Source organism: Drosophila ananassae, chromosome 2R (genome assembly GCF_017639315.1).
Source record: "Drosophila ananassae strain 14024-0371.13 chromosome 2R, ASM1763931v2, whole genome shotgun sequence".
Classification (NCBI taxonomy): Eukaryota; Metazoa; Arthropoda; class Insecta; order Diptera; family Drosophilidae; genus Drosophila; species Drosophila ananassae.
This window is the reverse complement of record NC_057928.1, coordinates 18,911,086-18,932,136: the sequence shown is the minus strand read 5'-3', so window position 1 is coordinate 18,932,136 and position 21,051 is coordinate 18,911,086. Positions and strand designations below refer to the sequence as shown.

Genomic DNA, 21,051 nt, shown 5'->3' with positions numbered 1-21,051 from the left:
CAATATATTTTTTCTTTTTGGTATATTTTAGTATTGCGATTTTTCGAGCAATACGGTCACTCTGCAACACACGTAACGAAAAGAAGAAGTACAAAGAAGAGATTTACTGTGAATAGAAAAAGCGTTAAAACAACGGGATAAAGACAAACATCCTTGTAGAGATTGGCTTAAGAAATCGAGGACATGCTACCGCACCTTAGCATCGACGAAGAATTTCCGCCCGTGTCGCGGAAATGGTACATTAATCCCAATTTCCAGATGACAGTGGCACGCATGGCACTGCAAGGTCAAACGGCGTCGCAGCCTCCGCAACTGCAGGGATTCCAGGGCATTCCGCAACAACCCCCGCCTGCCATTCATATCAATCCGTATTTCCTACAGCGGCAGCGAGCCATGTTCGAGGAGCAGCAGCAACTGGAGCAACTGAAGCAGCAGCAGCCCCAACAGGTTTCCGCTCCCTATTTCCAAGCGATTCCCGCCGTACTTCCTATGACTCCTGTAACTCCCGCCCCTCCACCACCACCGCAGGCCAAGATAATAAGCAAATCCAGTACCTGTTTGGTTCGAAAGCCTCCCGTGAAGTCCGTTAGTAAGCCTGTTGCTTCTGTTTCGGCTGTTCCTCCTCCTGTTGCTCGCCCTCTCGTCCAGCCGCCCTTGATCAGTATTTCAAAGCGTAAATTAGTTCGTCAAGGAGCTGTCAAGGCTGCGCCCACAGCCAAGCCCCTACCGCCTGTCCCTCGAACTCCCCTGCCTGCAAAGCGCACCAGATACAAGCTGGTCCGCACCATTTCGCTCACTTTCACTCCCCTGTTAAAGAAACGTCGTCCTCTGAAAGAGTTCGTGGGCCAATACGCCCTGAGGCGCACCAATGAATCCGGCTCACCGAAGAAGTTAAGGTAGGATATCCGATAATAGGAAAACCGATAAACTATATATGTTTCTTTTAGCTCCAAGCCGCAGGTGCTTAAGCGTGGAGTCAACAAGTCCCTCAGCATGGTCAGCATACACGGAGTAATGTACAAGAAGATATCCAAAAACAAGATAACCAAGCTGGACGCCAACAGAACTGCTCCAATGGCCAACTCCACGAGTCCCAGGACACTAAAGCGAACTCTATCCGGGAGAACGCTGTTCGTTAGTGGCAACAAGTTCGTTCTCGATCCTTCGGGCTGCCGTCTGACGAGAGTTTCACCCAAATCGCCTACGGAAGTGACAGCATCTGCTCCCAAACTGAGCATAAATCGGACTACTTTGCGTCGCATTGATATTGGAGGTCTGACTTACGTAGCCTCGCCCAAGACACAGAACGTCTTTATTCGCACCACGAACCACTTGTCGCGAGCTCACCTGATTACCGCCCGACACCGTAGTCTCACACTGCTCAACAAGCCGTTGGCAAAGACCAACGTGCCTTGTGCCATTTTCCAGAAGCTAGGAAAGTGCGCTGCCCACAGTCGCGGAAAGTGTCGCAAGTTGCATGACAAGCGGCAAGTTGCCATATGTCCCAGGTTTGTCAAAGGCCATGCGGGAAGTATTAACCCAACGATGGCTTTCCTTGTGATGAACTCCCAATACGGTTATTCTCTCTTTTATCATTTTTTATAGATTTCTGCGAGGCGAATGCACCAAGACTGACTGCCTGCTCTCGCATAATGTGACGCTCGAGAAGATGCCGGTTTGCCGGTATTTCTTGCGCGGCGTTTGTGTTCGCGAAGACTGTCCCTACCTTCACAAGAAGCTGAGCCGCAAGACTGAGATCTGTATAGACTTTGTTCGCGGCTACTGTCCGCGCGCTGCCGAGGTAAGTTGGCTACAACTAGATCGCAAACACTTGCTAAATCCCATAATTCTTCAAGTGCAATAAGCGCCACGAGTTTGCCTGCCCAGAGTTGGAGCGCAATGGCAAATGTGAGCTCTCCGACTGCGTATTCTGTCAGAAGAAGCCCAAACAGCGATTGATAAGACCTCGTTCGAAGGTGATACCAATACCGGATGCACCTGCAGGGACTCCTAAAGATTTCGACATGGAGGTGGATCAACCCACCAGTTCGCGGTACTTCAGGTGTGATGAACCAATAGCAAAGGGTGCTGAGGAGAAGATTGACGAGTTGAAGGATGAGAAAGAGGGGTCGGAAGAGCTACAAAGAGATGAGGAAGAGGAGGAGGAATCCTCAGAACCAACTATCAGTATACGTAAACGTCCCCAACTAGGTACTCTTCCCTCATTCATTCCCCTTGGCAGCGAAGAAGAACAGTAAACCAATTTTAGACGACTTGGACCCAACGTTTCAGGTACAAATTCATTTGGTTAAGTATCAATAGAGATTAATTTAGTCTTTAATTTAACTAATTTAGCTCAAAGTTTTCATACAAATAAAGATCAATATATTTACATAAAAACTTATCTTTCAAAGGCTTGTCGGGGGTTAGAAGCAGATACATATTTTTTTCAGTGCTACAGGTAAGAAATCCAGGTGGCAACTCAGGTAGACCATTGTGTGACCAGATCGTGGCTCTTGTGGCGCCGTGATGGTGCCACATAGTTGTGGCTATGTACCTGTTTTTGAAGCCGCTCTCTCGATCGACCACGATCCATGATCGAATCTTGGCTGGCACAGTTGAGTTTTGCATGCGGCGCGTTCAACATCGAATTGAGGTGGAAGAGCCCGACGCGAATTCTGTTTCGTTGAAAGAGCAACAACAGTAACCACACGGTCAATCCAACAAGTGAGTGTGTGTGCCGCGATGGTTGTTGGCCAGCAAACAAACAAAAGCCAGTGATGTTGCGAAAAAATGCGGGACAAGCGGTGGGAAATTTCGGCAACGGCCTTTGAACTCGCCAAACTCGACTTGACATCTGTTCGCGATCGGGAATTTCAGCTTGTGGCATGCTCTCCCTGTATCTCCTTTTTCTTTCGCGCTCTTCCTTATTTTTTTCTTGTTTTTTTTTTGGCCTCTCTGCTAAACCAGGCCAAAACCATTTTTCAGTTTTCGCTTCGATTTCAATCCACTTGTAGTTGTCGTAATTTTTCCGAAACGTTCTCGCTTTGGTGCATTCCTAAGTAAATGCTACTAATAACAAAAGCAACAACAACCTGCCAAAGAGAACAAAAAAAGGAAGGCAATCCGAAGATTGGCCAGTAGAACACTGACGAAAAAGAACCTTTATTTTCAGTCCTATATAATAGGTTTTGTAAAGAAAATACCAAAAAATTATCCCGCAGTGACTCGCCCAATCAAAAGACTTAGGACACAAACTTGAAATGTAAATCATGCCTATGACCGAAGACTTAGGACACAAACTTGGCCAAACTGTAAAGTAAAAAGAGTATTTATTGATTTACAATAAAAAATAGCAACATTTCTTTACGTGCAGCAAAGAGATGAAAAAAAGTTGCCTGACTTGTTTGACCCGCGCACGAGTGTGTGTATATTATAAGAGTGTGTGACGGTGATTTTGTTCATGTGTGTGTGACTTCTCCTTCTTCTTCTTCTGTTTCTTCTTATTCATCTGCTGCTGCCGTTGCTGCTGCTTGCTGGCCAAGCCATATTCTACATAAATTACCAACCAAAATGACACATAAAAGCCATAAAAATGAATTTTTAATTTATGCAGCCCAACAACAAAAGCAAATCCAACAGAAACACAAAATAACGGCTGCTGCTGCATAACTCTTTAAACTTTATGTAACTCACCAACAACACAAATTCGCACAAAAAAAGCCACAAATATCTTTGCAAATAAATCAATTTCAGTGTGTAAGCTAATGGAAGTTAATCACACTTATTATTGGTGGATATAGAAAGTAATTGCAAGTGGCTCTAATTCGGCATAATTAACTTGCATTTTCCCCAATTAAATTAATTTAATATAATTCTGCAGCTGCCTGTGATAAACCAAACCAGAAAAAAATAAAAAGAAAAGAAGCCGCAACACCGTATCCCAGAAAAAAAGAGAGTGGAGAACAAAGCCAGATTCCCCAATCTTCTCCAGCAGCCACATTCCATGGTGAGTGGGGGGCAGGCCGATGACATAAATTCCCAACGAAAGTCTGGCCCGAAAATGCTTAAACTTGAAATTTATTTGACAATGGCATTAAAAATTTAAATCTCCAGAACGACTGGGGAGGCCGATAAAAATAATTACATTAGTTTTTATTTTCATTTAATAATTTACATAATTTGGGTTGAGAGGCGTCTTGGGATTGTAGTTTCGTGATGCCACTACCTGGGGTGGGTCGTCTTCCATAGAACTTTTATTTTGAGACTTGAGAAACTGTGATTCTAACTCTTATGACACAACGGAAATTGGTTCTTAGATTTCATTTCCAAAAAAATGGCTTTCAAAACAAATACCATACGGTAAAACGAAAGACTTAGGACACGAACTTGCCAATTTGCAGCCCAACAAAAAATAATTTCATTAGTTTTAATTTACATATTATAATTTGCATAGTTGGGCAGCTGGTGGTGGGGAGATTACCTTTGGAGCTGTACTGCGGTGGGTCGAGTTTCCCGTAGAACGGTAATTCTGGCTAACGGTGCAGCCTCGCAGCCGGGGACGGAAGGCCACTTTCTAGCGCCCGCTCCTTTGCTCGGACCCGCTGCGCTTTAGTCTAATGATGTCAATTACATCGTGCCACTCGCATTGTGGGCAACAAATACATGCCGTGCTTATAAGGCAGCAACAATGCGGCCTGCCACAGAAACAACTGCAACTGCAACAGCAACTGCAACAGCGGCAAGAGAGCAACAAGTGACTGTGTGCAGCGCGACTTTGGCTTCATTAAAATTGCTTTTCGTTTGGCCTGTACAATGTTGCCTGGTGGTGGTGGTGCTGCTGCCTCTGCAGCCTGCATCTTTCTTTCGTTCGCCTTGTTTCCTTTTTCTATTCAATGCTGTTTCCATGTTGCGGCAAACCTGGGAAACATGCATGTTTCTTTGCCAGCAAAACAATTTTAATGAGTTTTTATGAAATTGTACAAGCTGCCGGTTACGGCTGTGAAAACGCAAAAGCTTGCTAGCTATAAAAAAAAAATAGTATAAGAAAAAAACGACGTAAACACCGTTTAGATGCAACACATTTCATGTTGTGTGATTAATTTTGTTGCCGATTTGTTCGTTAACAAGTGCGAGATGTCCGATGTGGTGAAAAAGACACATCGCCTGTTAAGGGAGAAAGTGACAGGCGCGAATGGAAACCCTGGGAAATAAAATTTAGATTACCGGAGCACCGCTTCTACTCACAACCTGAAATATTATCTTTGGATTAAAACTATCATCCCAAGGCAGATGTTCTTCTTATTTATAGCCTTATTATTTAGGCTTATTATAGGTCGTTAGTTTATTCATGTATTTATGCATAATGTAGCCTCATACCTTACAATTTAATAAACATAATAATTTATGACTCAATTTTTGCACTGAGAACGCACCAAATACATTTTTCGGCCTTTGCACAAAAGAAAAGCTCGAAAAATCTGAACCAAAATCGCCGTTGTCACGCCCACGTTTCGTGGCCTTAGGACAGAATCGGAAGGGGCGAGCGTAATGGAAGGGGGACGGGGGAAGGGCTTGGGCCTCTTTACGCCCAATTTGTCACACATTTCAACAGGTTACGAGACGAAGGAGATGGAGATGTGGATGATGTGCCTGGGTCTGTGTCTGGGTCTGCGTTGTCTGAAGGTGGAGACGCATTATCAAAACCCGACCGAAAAACACGTTGACGATGACGATGAACGAGGTCTGGCAGCGGATCAGGAAAAGGATAGATGGACAGAGGACCGGGATGGGTGGGGTGTATACATATGGGCCTGGGTAGGCGTTGTGGTGTGGAATTTTCGGGCATATCTGGCGGGCCCCATGAAGCGTGAGGTATTTCCCTCCGCACCCGCTGTCTTCATGCCCTCCATCCGATTTTGTTGGGGCCGTTGCTTGTTGTCCTTTCTAAGTGAAAAATTATGCAAAAATGTTTCACTTTAATAGCGGAAATCATTTATAGAAGTTGTAATAAAGTCGCGTCGTGCTCTCCGCCTCCCTTCGACCGTCGGTGGTCATGTTTTTTGGTTGAAGCGACTCGTCCTCCTCCTCCCCCTCCACCTCCTCGATCTCTTGACGCTCCGACTCCTCTTGATCTTGCCCAGGGCTGGGTTTTGTGCTCGTTAAACGACCGCCAACGTAGTCGAATGCCAGAATGTTGCAACACTTTGTTGCGGTGACAGTGGCACGAGGGGGTGGCCGAGGGGGAGGGGCTGATCTCAAGGAGCTCTCCCAGTCAACTTTAGTCAGCGCTAATGACCTGACAAAAGCAATCCAAAGTTGTTCTCCTTTTCGGTGTGGCAGTTGTTGACTTTAAGGCTTAACTTGTGTTGCAGTTCATAAGTAAAGAAGATACTATGTCTTATTTATACAATAAAAAATTAGCGAGAAAAATGTATGCCTTAAGAATTTAAATTTATTTCGTTATACCTAAATAATAATGTTGCAATCACAAGTAGTTTGGTTTTTCTGCACTTTTCTTCCACATGACTTAATTTTCTGCGAAACAAAAACAAAAGACTTAAGACACAAACTTGAAGATTTGCGGAAAAAGTTATACAAAAAGTAGCTTCGTAATCCAGACGCAACACTTTGTTGCGGTGACAGTGGCACGAGGGGGTGGCCGAGGGGGAGGGGCTGATCTCAAGGAGCTCTCCCAGTCAACTTTAGTCAGCGCTAATGACCTGACAAAAGCAATCCAAAGTTGTTCTCCTTTTCGGTGTGGCAGTTGTTGACTTTTAGGCTTAACTTGTGTTGCAGTTCATTAGTAAAGAAGATACTATGTCTTATTTATACAATAAAAAATTAGCGAGAAAAATGTATGCCTTAAGAATTTAAATTTATTTCCTTATACCTAAATAATAATGTTGCAATCACAAGTAGTTTGGTTTTTCTGCACTTTTCTTCCACATGACTTAATTTTCTGCGGAACAAAAACAAAAGACTTAAGACACAAACTTGAAGATTTGCGGAAAAAGTTATACAAAAAGTAGCTTCGTAATCCAGAAAGCCAATGTTGGCATTGCCCTGGATCGCACAAACAAAAACCGTTGCCATAAAAAGCACCGGCCAAGTACAATTATAAAACCATTAAGGCATCTAAATTAGCTCATTTGCTATGAAACCGGGCATCATAATCGTTAAAAGCAACAGCAAAAAAGCACAAGCAGTCGCAGAAACGAATAATAATTTTTGCAAAAAAGCGAGTAAGCAAAAAAAACAAAACATCCAATAAAAGTAATAAAAGCAAAACTGTTAAAAGTGCCGCCACACAGACGCTGGGCAATTGATAAGCGCTTTATGACAGCCGTCTGAATGCATTACGGTTTATGGGTTTTTATTTTATGCCCATTGATTGGATATTTGCCAGTGGATAGTGCACCGCAACCGATCATAAAATCATACCATCGAGATCGATACAAATTCCGTGTGCACTCAATAAAATTTGACTCTGGAAATTCCACAGTCCCCTGAGAAATTATGGTTTGAAATTCTAACTTTGAATCACTCATTAGAATTCCAACCGTGCACTGATTTTATATTCCTCCCTCCACTATTACGGTGAGTAAGACGATAGGTCCAAGGAGGCGTATTGAGACTGCGGTTTCCCTAGGCCTGTCACTCAAGTCTCTTGTCATTGGGCCTAACATTTCAATTATGGGCCGTATCTATGGCTTCTGGCCAACAATGGAAACCTATTAAAAGACACGCACATTGCCACATCAGACCGAATCGGATGGGATCTGTATAGAATCGCAGATGCTGCGAATTTCCGCGATTTAATTGATTTCGGCCACTCTTTTTTTTAATTACAATTTCTTGTTCGCCTGGGAACTTTCTCTAAGCTGCAAAGTTTTCAGCTACCGCAAAGCCAATTAAATGATAACAAATTTGATGATCAGGGGCGGGCTTGGGCCCGGTTCTGGGGCCGGAACTTGGACTGCGGCTGGGGCTTCTCCTGAGGCTGTGTGTGATGCCTTTCCCGATGGCGTTGATAGCCAGGCGCCGCTGGCAAGTGAATGGCGCAATCAGAATCTTCCACTCCCAATCCCATGCCGAAATCAAAGCACCCAGACCACTGTGCGAGAATAAATACAGAAAATAATAGGATAGGAAAAAAGGGAGCATGAGGGGCTCAGTGGATCGCACAAATTTATGGCCACATTCAATTGTCAAGTTTATGTGACTGAGGCTGAGGATCGGCCAATATTTGCATAAGAGGCGTTGTTGGTTCCTTGTACACGGAGAGAAAAAAAATAAAATCTATAAAAATGTAAAGAATTATTTAGAATTTTAAAGTTGGTTTAGAGTCTTATGGGTTTTATGGTTAAAATATTAAAGACAAAAAAAAGGCACTTCTTCCCTTCCATTTCTTAGTTCTCAGTGCATGTTCCTTGGAATTCATTGGCATTTGAAAGTCTTATTGTCAGTGGATTCAGCTTTTGTTTTCCTGCCCTGCTCTATAAATAAACAAACATAATCGTCTCCGGTTTTCTCTTTCTTTTCCAGCAGACGAAGACGCCCTAATGATCCTACTCTGGCACACAAATGACGAATTATGAGAATCTTATAAATTTGCCATTAAACTTTAATGCAAATAATCACTCGGCGAATAATGAGAACAATGCCAAACTTGCCGTAGCCGGCGATCAGCTGCTGAATAAGATGTCGCAGCGGGATTTCTCTGAGGTAAGTCCGAAAGGCGAATGGAAATCGAATTATTGTTCAATTATTGGTTTGGAAGCTGCCCCCTACCATCAAAGTCGAACATGAATTTCCAGTTTGCAGATCCAAATACATGACAATTATTTATGGCCTTCAAATGTTATATATAAAAACTTAATCATGCATTACGCTACCAAAAAAATAATACTAAATAAATCAGAAAGACATAAAAACTAAATACAAGAAAATAAAAACAGGAAGAACGAAACAATCAGGGGCAATAATCAAAATGATGGCAAAATGATTTCAATGTTGATTAACTCGGCGGCGGGACTACAAAAGGGCTAAGCTACAAGAGCCAAATTAAACAAAAGCCCAACAGAGCGAAGAGATAAAAATGCCAAAACGCAAAATCTCATGGAGTGGTTTAGCTAGTGGATGTGGTTCTCCTGACCCTGGGCCTCGGCCTGGGCCTGCCTGGGTTTGGCCCTTTCATCATATTCCGCGCTGTCATGTCATGGACAGGAACAAAAACAAAAAAAAACGCGACTCCAGTCAACAGACGACAACGTCAACGATGTTGGATAAGTTTCAGAGACCCTGTCTCTGGGACGGACCAGGCCAGAATTTGGAATCGCAGACCCCTGCGGCCTGTCTCGCTGACTGACTGACTGACTGCCGCGTTTCGAGTGTCCCTTTGGCAGCTAGACGGACGATAGGAAGTGCCCATTCCGGCCAAGCACACTTGAAATAAATAGTTTTCAAATTGTTTTCAATTTGAAGATATAATTTTAATTCCTCCTCTGATAGTATCTGCCAAACAGCTTCGATGCATGTTCATGAAAATATATATTGTTTCCGTGTTGATATTTCAAACTGCCAAGTGGAGATCATGTTCATGAATTTTGGGTTTAGAAACAGCAGCCAAATGAGTGCATAAATTCCAGACTAATGACTGGTTTAAACAAATCACATATGTTAATTATAAACTGGTTAACACAAATGATATATTAGGCTTACCCTTTTAGTTCCACATCTCATACTAGACGAGTCATACTAGAAATAACTTTGAAGTTTATTATATAAGGATTTTTAGTTAAAGGCTCAAGGAGCTGGGGAGTTAGGGGGAGTAATGTCCTGAGCCCGCAGCTAATTATTTTATTACGCGTTAAATTGCAACAAAATTCTCAAGTTGAGCGCAAAACATGCCAATGTGCGCCACAAGCAATCGTGAAATTGTTCGCATTCCAATGCGGCGGACTTTATCGAATCTCCGTCCAGCCTCTGGGGCCTCTCACAGCCACATCAACGCATACATATATATAGCACTATGTTGGCTAACACACACAGATATATATAAACATATATAGAGAGTCTCCCCCGTTTGGTTTGAGGCAACAACCAAATGCTGCCCGAGTGCATCTATGGGTGCCACTTTTTGTCTTCCGAGTACTCTGCGCGGTTTCTTGCCATTTTTTTTTTTTTGTTTCGTTGTGCTTTTTCTTGTGCTCTTGCTGTTGGGCGGACAGCCAACAAACGGCGACCAGTTCTCGAATCGCAGGTTTTTCTTTTACATTCCTGAATACCTCTGCCACAGCCCCAACTTCCTTTCCCATTCCCCTTGGCCCCATCACCAGGCATATCTCTCTACGCTGGCTCTCACCTCTTTTTCTCCCTTTCTCGTTGCATAAAATTCTTGCCAGTCTTTGACTATTTTCTAAAATGCTATGGCACTGAAAAAAATGCTTAATTATGTCTATAAATATTATAAATAATATCTCAACAAGTTTTACCTATTATAGACATTCAAAGTTCTTCAAAAAATCTCTTATATCAAAGAGTTATATCCCGTTAGCAAAGAGGTATATATTTTTCTGGCAGTGTCCTTGATGATGTGAGATGATGTGGCTCCTGGCCCTGAAGCTTCTGCATTTCGTAGCTGTGACTGCCAATTTAGCTGGAATCGCTGAAGAGGGATAGCTAGCGTATCATTTTACATGACTCCTCTATGTGCCATTTGGGCGCCAATTCCTAAATTGACGTACAACATCCCAGCAACTCAGAGTCCAGGTTCCAGAACCGGAAAGGAACGCGGAGCGAAAGGGCAGAAAATGGGCAAAGAAAATCCCAGTTTCTTCATCGCGTTTTCCCGCCTCTCGAATAGAAAGGAAACAGTTAATTAGAGGAAACAAATAAAATAGAAATGCTTCTCAAATCCCCATAATCTTGTTATTAACGCTTGAAACGAAATCTCCGATTAAGCTGTTGAAGGAATGGACAGAACATATAATTTCAGTAAATCGATTAAAATTAATGACAACATAAACAATTTTAGATTCTTTTAAATGGCCTGAAAATGCTCAGATTCTACTGTTAACACTCCAAATAATTGGGTTTTCAGATAACCACTTTTCAAATAAAAAGAGAGAAAGGAAATAAAGTTTTATGGATGCTTCAAAATTGTAAATTACGAGGCTATAAAAGTTAATTCAAGTTTTTAGATTAATCTATTGATTTTTATGGTTTAATTTTAATAGTTTTTATATAGAAACTGTAGAAACTGTTTCATGTTTAGGCCCTTTAGAGCATCGTCTTGATCCTGAGAGATCGACCAGCTCTGCCTGACTGCCTGCTATTATTATTATTATTATTTTTTGGCCATGGCCTGATAACATCTGCTAATGCCATTCCGTCTGGATTCCGATGGAGAACTTAGCTGGCCATGTTCCTCTGTGCGTGTTTATTTGACTTTGACCATTGGCAACATCACCGCAATCTTCTTGGCCAGATCTACTTTGGCTAGCACCGCCAACGCTCTCCTCGTCCATGGAATTAGTTTTCTTCTTTTTTTCCATTATCTTTTTTATTTTATTTCTCTTTTTTTATTGCTGTGGCTTTTTGGGAAACGCCCTCTTCATTTGGAGGGCCCTATCTTCCCCGGGACGGTGCTTTTATAAGCTGCATAAAACGAAAATTGCGTTCTGCATCTGTCAGATACTTTGTTGCAAGCTGATTTATTCACTTGAGCCAATCTAAGCACGTTATCCGTGGCTCACGCCCCGCAATAAGACGGAAAAACAACAGAAACAGAAACAGCAGCACTTGCTGGCCACGTTTTCTAGGAAGTGGTAGTAGTAGCTAGGGACTTTGGTTGTGTTTCGGTGTGTGTTTGGGCCCGGCTTAATGCATTTGCATACTCATTGCATTTAATTGCTTCAAAAAATATGTAAAAATTTCCACGTCGTTGTCACGGTCTCGTCCTCGGCCTCGTCCACGTCCACGTTCACGTCCATGTCCTCGTCTTTGTCCTCGCTGTTGATGCCAAAAAAGGCCTCAACACTTCTGACTTCTGGCATAGCACTGTGTGGTGGCTACTGATTCTCTTCGCCCCACCAGTCGTGGCTTAGTTCTTGGGCCACGAATTCGTGGAATTGCTTCCGCATTTGATGAAGAGAATCGCGGGTAGAACGCGGCATCTGCGGAGCTGGGTCCCCGGGAGCAGGGAAACTGCGAACAGCAGTTGGCCGGGAAACGTGACTCGGTGGCCGCATACCTGAGCTCCGAGGGCTAAGCCAAGAGATCTTTGAGCCAAGTTGATCTGAAATGAGTTGGAGCTGGTGCGTCGGCATTTAACATAATTACAACCCAGTGACGAGGCTACAGTGGGGCTTTATTTTTAAATATTGTAAGTTATAGATAGACAATTAAAAACATCTAAAGAATGTAAGGGTTCATATTATAAAGCAAGTTTTAAATTTTTATAGTTTTCATTATTATTAATAATTTTTTATAGTATCCCCTTTTATAATCATGTTTGTAGCCCACTGTATTTCCAAATAACAGCGGCAGATGTGCAATCATTCCAATTCAGGGCTTAGCTCTGGCTCCTTCTGCATATATCCCATCCTCCCCAGAACTGCCAGCTCCTGCCGCTCAGTACAGTTGTGTTTATTGCTCTACTTAATCTCTGGCAATTTTGGATTCTATACATACTATATATCCCCAGCAATTTGGCCCTAATCATTGCTAACTCTAATCGATTGCACTGAAAGAAACACTAGACTTGATATAAGATTCTTATTAAAATTCCAATTCTATACACCCTAATCAAATACGAAATCTCTTCCAGAACGAACCGGAATGCAACCCGGAGCTTCCCGCCGCCAATCGTGCCCTCTTTCTGGAGAAAGTCCGCCAATCGAATGCGGCCTGCCAGAGCGGTGACTTTGCCACGGCGGTGCTGCTCTACACGGATGCCCTCCAGCTGGATCCGGGCAACCACATCCTCTACAGCAATCGCTCCGCCGCTCTGCTTAAACAGGGACAGTTTGCTGCCGCCTTGCAGGATGCCACGCAGGCGCGAGATCTGTGTCCCCAGTGGCCCAAGGCCTACTTCCGCCAGGGAGTGGCCCTCCAGTGCCTGGGACGCTATGGGGAGGCACTGGCCTCCTTTGCCTCCGGTCTGGCCCAGGAGCCGACGAACAAGCAACTAATGGGCGGCTTGGTAGAGGCATCTTTGAAGAGTCCTCTGCGGCAGGCACTGGAACCCACGCTCCAGCAGCTCCGCACAATGCAGCTGCAGGAGTCACCATTTGTGGTCAGCTCGGTAGTGGGGCAGGAGCTCCTTCAGGCTGCCCAGTACCCCGCTGCCGTGTCCGTTTTGGAGGCGGCTCTGAGGATTGGCAGCTGTTCGTTGAAGTTGCGTGGCTCTGTCTTTAGTGCTTTGAGCTCCGCCCACTGGGCATTGAATCAGCTGGACCAGGCCATCGGCTATATGCAGCAGGACCTGGCAGTCGCCAAATCTCTGGGAGATACGGCTGGGGAGTGCCGGGCTCATGGTAATCTAGGATCAGCTTACTTCAGTCAAGGTGCCCACAAAGAGGCACTCACAGCTCATCGCTATCAGTTGGTCCTGGCCATGAAGTGCAAGGACACGCAAGCGGCAGCTGCAGCTCTGACCTCCCTGGGACACGTTTACACAGCTAGCGGGGACTACCCCAACGCCCTGGCCTCCCACAAGCAGTGTGTTCAGCTCTTCAAGCAGTTGGGAGATCGCCTGCAAGAGGCCCGGGAGATTGGCAATGTGGGTGCCGTCTACTTGGCACTGGGTGAGTAAAAAAGGACTTTAAACTAAACTTAAGGACTAACTAGCCAATTCTCTTTTCCAGGAGAATGTGATGCTGCTTTGGATTGCCACTCCCAGCACTTGAGACTGGCCCGGAAGCTCCACGACCAAGTGGAGGAGGCCAGAGCGTACTCGAATCTAGGATCTGCCCATCACCAGCGTCGCCAGTTCACCCAGGCGGCGGCATGCCACGAGCAAGTCCTGCGCATTGCCCAGGCTTTAGGAGATCGATCCATGGAGGCGGCTGCCTATGCGGGATTGGGACATGCTGCCCGCTGTGCCGGGGATGCCAGTGCCTCGAAGAGATTCCATGAACGGCAACTGGCCATGGCACTGGCTGCCCGCGACAAGTTGGGCGAGGGCAGAGCGTGCTCCAATCTGGGCATTGTCTACCAGATGCTGGGATCCCACGACGCAGCTCTGAAACTGCACCAAGCCCACTTGGGGATAGCCCGGTCCCTGGGCGATCGAGTGGGCATGGGAAGGGCCTACGGCAACATGGCCAGAATGGCCCACATGGCGGGATCCTACGAGGCGGCGGTGAAATACCACAAGCAGGAGCTGGCTATAAACCAGGCGATGAACGACCGGAGTGCCGAGGCAGCCACCCACGGTAACCTAGCGGTGGCCTACCAGGCCCTGGGAGCCCATGACGCCGCTCTGACCCATTACCGTGCCCACTTGGCCACTGCCAGGTCACTTAAGGACACTGCAGGCGAGGCGTGTGCACTGCTGAACCTGGGTAACTGCCTCAGCGGGAGGCAAGAGTACGAGGAGGCGGTGCCCCACTACGAGAGCTACCTAATGCTGGCCCAGGAGCTGGGCGACGTGACCGCCGAGGGCAAGGCGTGTCACCTGCTCGGCTATGCCCACTTCTGTTTGGGCAACTATCGGGCGGCAGTGAGGTACTACGATCAGGATCTGGCTCTTGCGAAGGATGCCCAGCACCGACCGAACATGGGAAGGGCTTACTGCAATCTGGGATTGGCCCATCTGGCCCTGGGACACACGGCCGCAGCTCTGGAGTGCCAGCAGTTGTTCCTGGCAGTGGCTCATGCCACCAACCAGCTTCCGGCCAAGTTCCGGGCCTTGGGAAACATTGGAGACATTCTGATACGCACCGGATCCCATGAGGTAACTAAGTCATAGATTATGGAATTGAGTTTCTAAGACTAATCCCTTTTAAACCCTTTCCAGGAGGCCATTAAACTCTACCAACGGCAATTGGCTTTGGCACGAGCTGCCGGAGATCGCTCCATGGAGGCCGCGGCCTGCGGAGCCCTGGGATTGGCTCACCGCCTGATGCGGCGGTGGGACAAGGCCCTTGGCCACCACACCCAGGAGTTGACTTTACGCCAAGAGCTGGGAGACCTTTCCGGGGAGTGTCGTGCCCATGGACACTTGGGTGCGGTGCACATGGCCCTTTGTAGCTGGACGAATGCAGTGAAGTGCTACCAGGAGCAGTTGGAGCGAGCCCAGGAGCAGCGGGATGCGGCTGTCGAGGCACAGGCTCATGGAAATCTGGGAATAGCTCGACTCAATATGGCGCACTACGAGGCGGCCATCGGATGCCTGGAGGCGCAGCTCGGAACTCTGGAGCGGGTATCCTTGCCATCCACCCAGGCCGATCGGTCGAGAGCTCTGGGCCATCTGGGCGACTGCTATGCCGCTCTAGGGGACTACGAAGAAGCCATCAAATGCCATGACAGGCAGCTGCAGCTTGCATTGGGCCTGGCTAGCCACCGGGATCAGGAGCGGGCCTATCGAGGATTAGGGCAGGCACGTCGTTCGCTGGGACAGCTTACCGCGGCTCTGGTTTGTCTCGAGAAGCGTCTAGTGGTGGCCCACGAACTCCACAGTGCTGAGATAAAAGCCCTGGCCTATGGAGACCTGGGACATGTTCACGCCGCCTTGGGAAATCATGCCCAGGCACTTAACTGCCTGGAACATCAGCGAGAACTCGCGCAGGGACTGCAGGATCGCGCCCTGGAATCGGATGCTATGTGTGCACTGGGTCAAGTCCAGCAGCGGATGGGTCAACACTCAGAGGCCCTGGAGCTGCACCAGCAGGATCTCCAGATCTGCACTGAGCTGGCAGCTCCTGCCCTGCAGGCCCGAGCTTTGAGTAATCTTGGATCGGTCCATGAGGCACTGGGTCAGCAGGCAGAAGCCCTTAAGTGCTACGAGCGCCAATTGGAGCTTAGCTCGGACCGTTTGGCCAAGGCCATGGCCTGTCTGGCTCTGGGAAGAGTTCACCACCAGCTGGAGCAGCACTCCCAGGCGGTGGAGTACCTGCGACAGGGACTGGCGAGCGCCCAATCCATGGGAAAGTCAGAGGAGGAGGCCAAGATAAGACATCAATTAGGTAAGTAATCTCATTCTCTAACCTAAAATGAAATAATTCCAATCTCTCCCTCTCTCCAGGTCTTGCCCTTCGCTCCTCTGGTGATACCGAAGGCGCTCGTCTTCAACTGGAGACAGCTGCCCAACTTCTGGAGTCAGTGCGTCAGGAGCAGCGCAGTCCCGAGACTCGAGTGGCTCTGTACGATCTGCAAACCAGTTGCTACCATCTTCTCCAGCAGCTACTGGTAGCCCTGAATCGCAACGAGGACGCCCTGGTGGCCGCCGAAAGGTGTAAAGCCCGTGGCGGAGCTGAATCCTTAACAGGAGAGAACGGAAAAACACAACTGGCGGATAGCGAGGCCATCCAGGAGGTGGTAAACCGTGGTCGGATGCCCGTGCTTTATTACAGTCTTGCCGGAGAGCAGCTCTTCGCTTGGCTGCTGCAACCGCAGACGGGAATTGTGCGTTTCCATGCGGCACGTATCGATGCCCAGACCCTTCAGCTGCCACTCTCTCTGGACGAAGAGGAGGAGGAACTGGAGGAAGAGCTGGAGCAGGAGCAAGGGGAGGATCAGAAGACCGACGGCCTCCTTGACCGCTACATAAACATGGTGCGGGATAACCTCGGCGTGAACTCCCAGAGTCTTCTCCATGAGGGTGACGGAAGTGGTTGGCGTGCCAGTACGGAACAGCTCCTGGAGGATCTTCCAGGAGCTGGAGGTGCCGGAGGCGGCGGAGGTTTCATGCGCATGGTGAGCCGGAACCACTTGATGAACTCCTCCAACTACTCGCTGAGTTCCCTGTTCTCCGTGGGCTCCGTTGGTGGCTCCGTGGCCAGTCTTCAGGGATCCACCCGCTCCCTAAGTAGTCGCAGTTCCCGCAGAGCTCCAGAGAGAGCTCTGCCCACCTGGCGAGGACCTACCTGTCTGCACACCCTCTACAACCTCCTACTCGCTCCATTTGATGATTTGTTGCCCTGCGCATCCGGATCAGGAAGTCGCCAGGGCAGGCGGGAGCTTATCCTGGTTTTGGATAGCTCGCTCTACCTGGTACCCTTTGCCATCCTCCGAGCAGCCAAGGACGATGGGGAGTACCTGTCCGAGCGATGTGCCATCCTCACAGCTCCTTCGCTGCAATCCCTGAGAAACCGCCCGAAACTCCGTCGGGATCGGGCCCGTCCTCCTACGGCTTTAGTGGTGGGTGGACCTCGTGTTCCCAGTTCCCTGGCGGAAAGATGGGGCTGGGCAGCCGCTGAATCCCCCGCAGCTTTGCAGGAGGCCGCAATGGTGGCGGATATGTTGCAGGCCACCGCTTTGGCAGGTTCCAATGCCACCAAGGAGTCCGTTTTGGCCGAGTTGCCTTCGGCTGAGTGTGTCCATTTTGCGGCCAATCTCAGTTGGCAATTGGGCGCCGTTGTCCTGAGTCCTGGCGATGTGGTGACCGCCGACCAGCAACAGCAAAAAGAGCCACTGGAACCACAGTTAGCGGACTTCACCCTCTCCGCCGGAGAACTGCGTCAGTTGCGTCTCAACGCCCGTTTGGTGGTTCTGAGTTCGTACCACTCCGTGGAACCGATCACAGGAACTGGAGTGGCCCAATTGGCGGGTGGTTGGCTGATGGCCGGAGCTGGAGCTGTCCTTATCTCACTGTGGCCGGTTCCGGAGACGGCGGCCAAGATCCTCTTGCGTGCCTTCTACTCGGCGCTTTTGCAAGGAGCTCGGGCAGCACGGTAAGTTACTTTACTTTTCTATGTTTAAGGATAATCTGAACCATAACTTCATTCTTTACAGAGCTTTGGCGGAAGCCATGCAGACCGTTCAGCACACCAAGCACTTTGCCCACCCGGCCAATTGGGCCGGATTCCTGCTCGTCGGCAGCAACGTGCGCCTCTCCAACAAGGTGGCTCTGGGTCACGCCCTTTGCGAGCTTCTGAGAACCCCAGAACGGAGCCGAGATGCGCTTCGTGTCTGCCTGCACCTGGTGGAGAAGAGCTTGCAACGGATCCATCGTGGTCAGAAAAATGCCATGTACACCACACAGCAGAGTATCGAGAATAAGGCTGGACCGGTGGCCGGTTGGAAGGATCTTCTGATGGCCGTTGGTTTTCGGTTTGAACCCGCCGCCAATGGCATTCCTTCGAGCGTCTTCTTCCCACAAGCAGACCCCGAGGAGCGACTGGCGCAGTGCTCTTCCAGCTTGCAGGCTCTACTCGCCCTGACTCCCGCCACTCTACAGGCTCTAGCCAAATTGGTTCACGTGAACAGCGCCGAGCACGCTGAAGACATCATCGCCGTAATGCGCAACATCCTGGCCCAGTTTTCAAGCACCCCGTCCACTCCTGGTGCCAAGACTGATGTCATTGCCGAAACATGCTTCATTGAGATGCCGCTGAGTGTTCGTCTGTGGAGGGTAGCCGGATGCCATGAGCTGCTCGCATCCGTTGGCTTCGATTTGACGGAAGTGGGTGCCGACCAGGTCATCCTCCGCACTGGAAAGCAAGCCAACCGCCGGCACTGCCAGTTTGTGCTCCAAGCACTTCAAGCTTTGTTTGGTAAGTTGTGAAAGGATTACAATTGGATGTACATATTTCTAACGAGGATTTCTTAATTTTAGACACCCGCGAGGCTCCCAAAGGTGTGGGAATGGATCTGGACTCCGCCCACAGCAGCAGTTGCGAGTCGCTGGCCGAACCTGAATTGGATGCTCCCCCAGTTCCACCCGTAGCCAGTAGTACTCCTTCTGTGAATGGATCTACGAAGGCACCTCTGCCCCTGCATCCGCGCAGTGCCTTTATATCATATGTGCGACGACGTGGAGAACCAGATGGCGGACGCACGGAGGTCAGCGGAGGTGGAGGAGTTACAGGCTTGGACTCCAGCCTGGCCAACACCACCGATAGCGAGCACTCGCTCTCCGATGGCTACGCCACCCAGTCAGCAGGTGGACTCTCCAATCCCCGTCTGGGTTATGCCAGCATGCGTGCTCCGGTGAGGGTTTCACGCCCGGGAGGAGGTGGGGAAAGCGATGCTGCTTTCACGCCAAGTCCACCCGTTACCGATCCGAGCTTGTCCCTGGCTCTGGCTCACCAGACCCGCATTAGAAGCCTCTACTCCCAGACCAGCTCGATGGCTCCCACAGCTCCCTTATCCAATAGACGCCCGGATAGCTCCAGCTCGGCCAGCAGCACTACCGACTGGGAGGGATCGGGTCATGCCACTGTTCTGCGACGCGGAGGTAGTGTCGCCATGCCACAGCAGCAGCCACCACTTCCACCGCCTCGACCTCCGCCAACCTACCACAACTTGGGCGGCAGGACCAAGCCGAAGATCAAGTTGGGTAGTGCCCAGACCTCCCTGGCAGCCAGGGTGAACAAGGAGCACGCCCTCTTCATGGATCGCCTGAGCGTGAGGACTGAGCTGAGTGCTCCGGCCGGAGGCAACAATTCCGGAGCGGGAGTCAGAAAACCCCTGGCCTTGCCGGAGGAGGAGGAAGTCTCCAATGTGGTCTTCAATCCATCGAGCCTGTACTTCTCCCAATCCGACGCCGATCTCCTCAGCGAGCCGAAGCCCGAGGAGCAGGCTCCGGCAACGAACTCCAAGTCGAGTTCCAAGTGCTTGCAGGACAGCATGATGCGTCACATGAACCGCGAACTGACGCCCAGCATATCGGAGCTATACCACGAACGCAATCTGGGATTGGGTCTGGCCCCGCCGCTCTCCAAGCTCCTGCTCAGCCCCAACTACGAAGAGCAGGAGGTGGTGGTCGGCATGGGTGAAAGTAAATCCCTAGCGGATGCTGTAAGCGAACTAGAACTGAGCGGCAGCTCCTCGGGCGCCACCATGCCTACAGTGGTTAGTGGTGCGGGTAACGATGGTGAAGTATCCACTCCAGCTGCCGAAGCCACCTGTCCCATCTGTGGGGAGCACGCCGATGTGATCTGCCGCTGCAAGGCGGCCACCATCCAGAAGAAGAGCACTCTCAAGCCGTGGCTCTGCAATGTGCCCGCCAGTAGCTTAGTTCAGGCCAGCGAACTGACCACGGCGGACATCCTGGAGCGACGCCTGGAGACGGGAGCCCCGTTCGCCGTCGATCTTTGTCGCCGGGATGAGGGCGACGGGCGTTCGGTGGCGGACTCGCAGTGCAGCAGCAACTATAAAAGGATCCTGGCCAGTGCTACCAGTGGCGGAGCAGTCAGTCTGACGGAAGCCGAGCCCCAGAGTGCACCTTCGGGGGCCACCTGCTCCTCCGCTCGCCTTGTCTAATTTTCACATATTAATTTATTATTTCATGAATTTCATAGATAAGTCTTTGAATCCAAGCCACTGATTACAATTTACTCAATTATTTATAAAATGTATTTGTAAAAAAGAAACATTTAGATTACGATAACCCTATTCCAATAGACTGTATGAAATTATTAGAAATATGAGACTAAAAATAAATATAATAACAAGATATGAAAACAATAAAAATATTAAAAAATCTTATTAAAACATTGCCATCGTGGGGGGTAATATTTTTCTTCCATGCGATATACGAATCGTTTAAGGTATTCCGCTCAAGAATCGGATGATTATTGCCAAAGATATAGCCTTCGCAGGGGGCCACATAGTGGCTCCATGCACTTTTCTTGATTTTCGAAGGGGACCCTCCAGAAAATTTAATGAAAAATCGAAAAAATATTTGGTTCCCATATTTTGATGCAGATTGATGGGGAATCGATCTACGAATCATGTAAGGCATTCCGCTTAAGAATCGGATGATTATTGCCAAAGATATAGCCTTCGCAGAGGGCCATATAGTGGCTCCATGCACTTTTCTTAATTTTCGAAGGGGACCCTCCAGAAAATTTAATGAAAAATCGAAAAAATATTTTGTTC

General features: G+C 48.3%; 2 protein-coding genes across 4 annotated transcripts; both read left to right on the top strand.

Annotated features, from left to right (window-relative positions):
* Positions 1-29: 29 nt before the first annotated feature.
* LOC6493037 (zinc finger CCCH domain-containing protein 3) lies at positions 30-8,594 on the top strand. Its single transcript, XM_001956881.4, has 6 exons — positions 30-896; positions 948-1,508; positions 1,606-1,801; positions 1,857-2,727; positions 3,884-4,009; positions 8,548-8,594. The coding sequence occupies exons 1-4, from the start codon at positions 184-186 to the stop codon at positions 2,256-2,258; spliced, it is 1,872 nt and encodes a 623-aa protein (XP_001956917.1). The 5' UTR covers positions 30-183; the 3' UTR covers positions 2,259-2,727; positions 3,884-4,009; positions 8,548-8,594.
* On the top strand, positions 2,643-20,659 carry LOC6493038 (tetratricopeptide repeat protein 28). Of its 3 annotated transcripts, none has more exons than XM_032453622.2 (8): positions 2,643-2,727; positions 8,548-8,727; positions 12,833-13,811; positions 13,872-14,962; positions 15,026-16,193; positions 16,253-17,900; positions 17,962-18,722; positions 18,785-20,653. In XM_032453622.2, exons 2-8 carry the CDS (start codon positions 8,587-8,589, stop codon positions 20,431-20,433), a joined length of 7,437 nt encoding a protein of 2,478 aa, XP_032309513.1. In that variant the 5' UTR covers positions 2,643-2,727; positions 8,548-8,586; the 3' UTR covers positions 20,434-20,653. The 3 variants fall into 3 exon arrangements, with proteins under 3 accessions (XP_032309513.1, XP_001956919.2, XP_032309511.1); XM_001956883.4 differs by lacking the exon at positions 2,643-2,727 and adding an exon at positions 3,884-4,009 and having other exon boundaries at positions 8,551-8,727; positions 18,785-20,659; XM_032453620.2 differs by lacking the exon at positions 2,643-2,727 and adding an exon at positions 3,884-4,009.
* Positions 20,660-21,051: the final 392 nt, after the last annotated feature.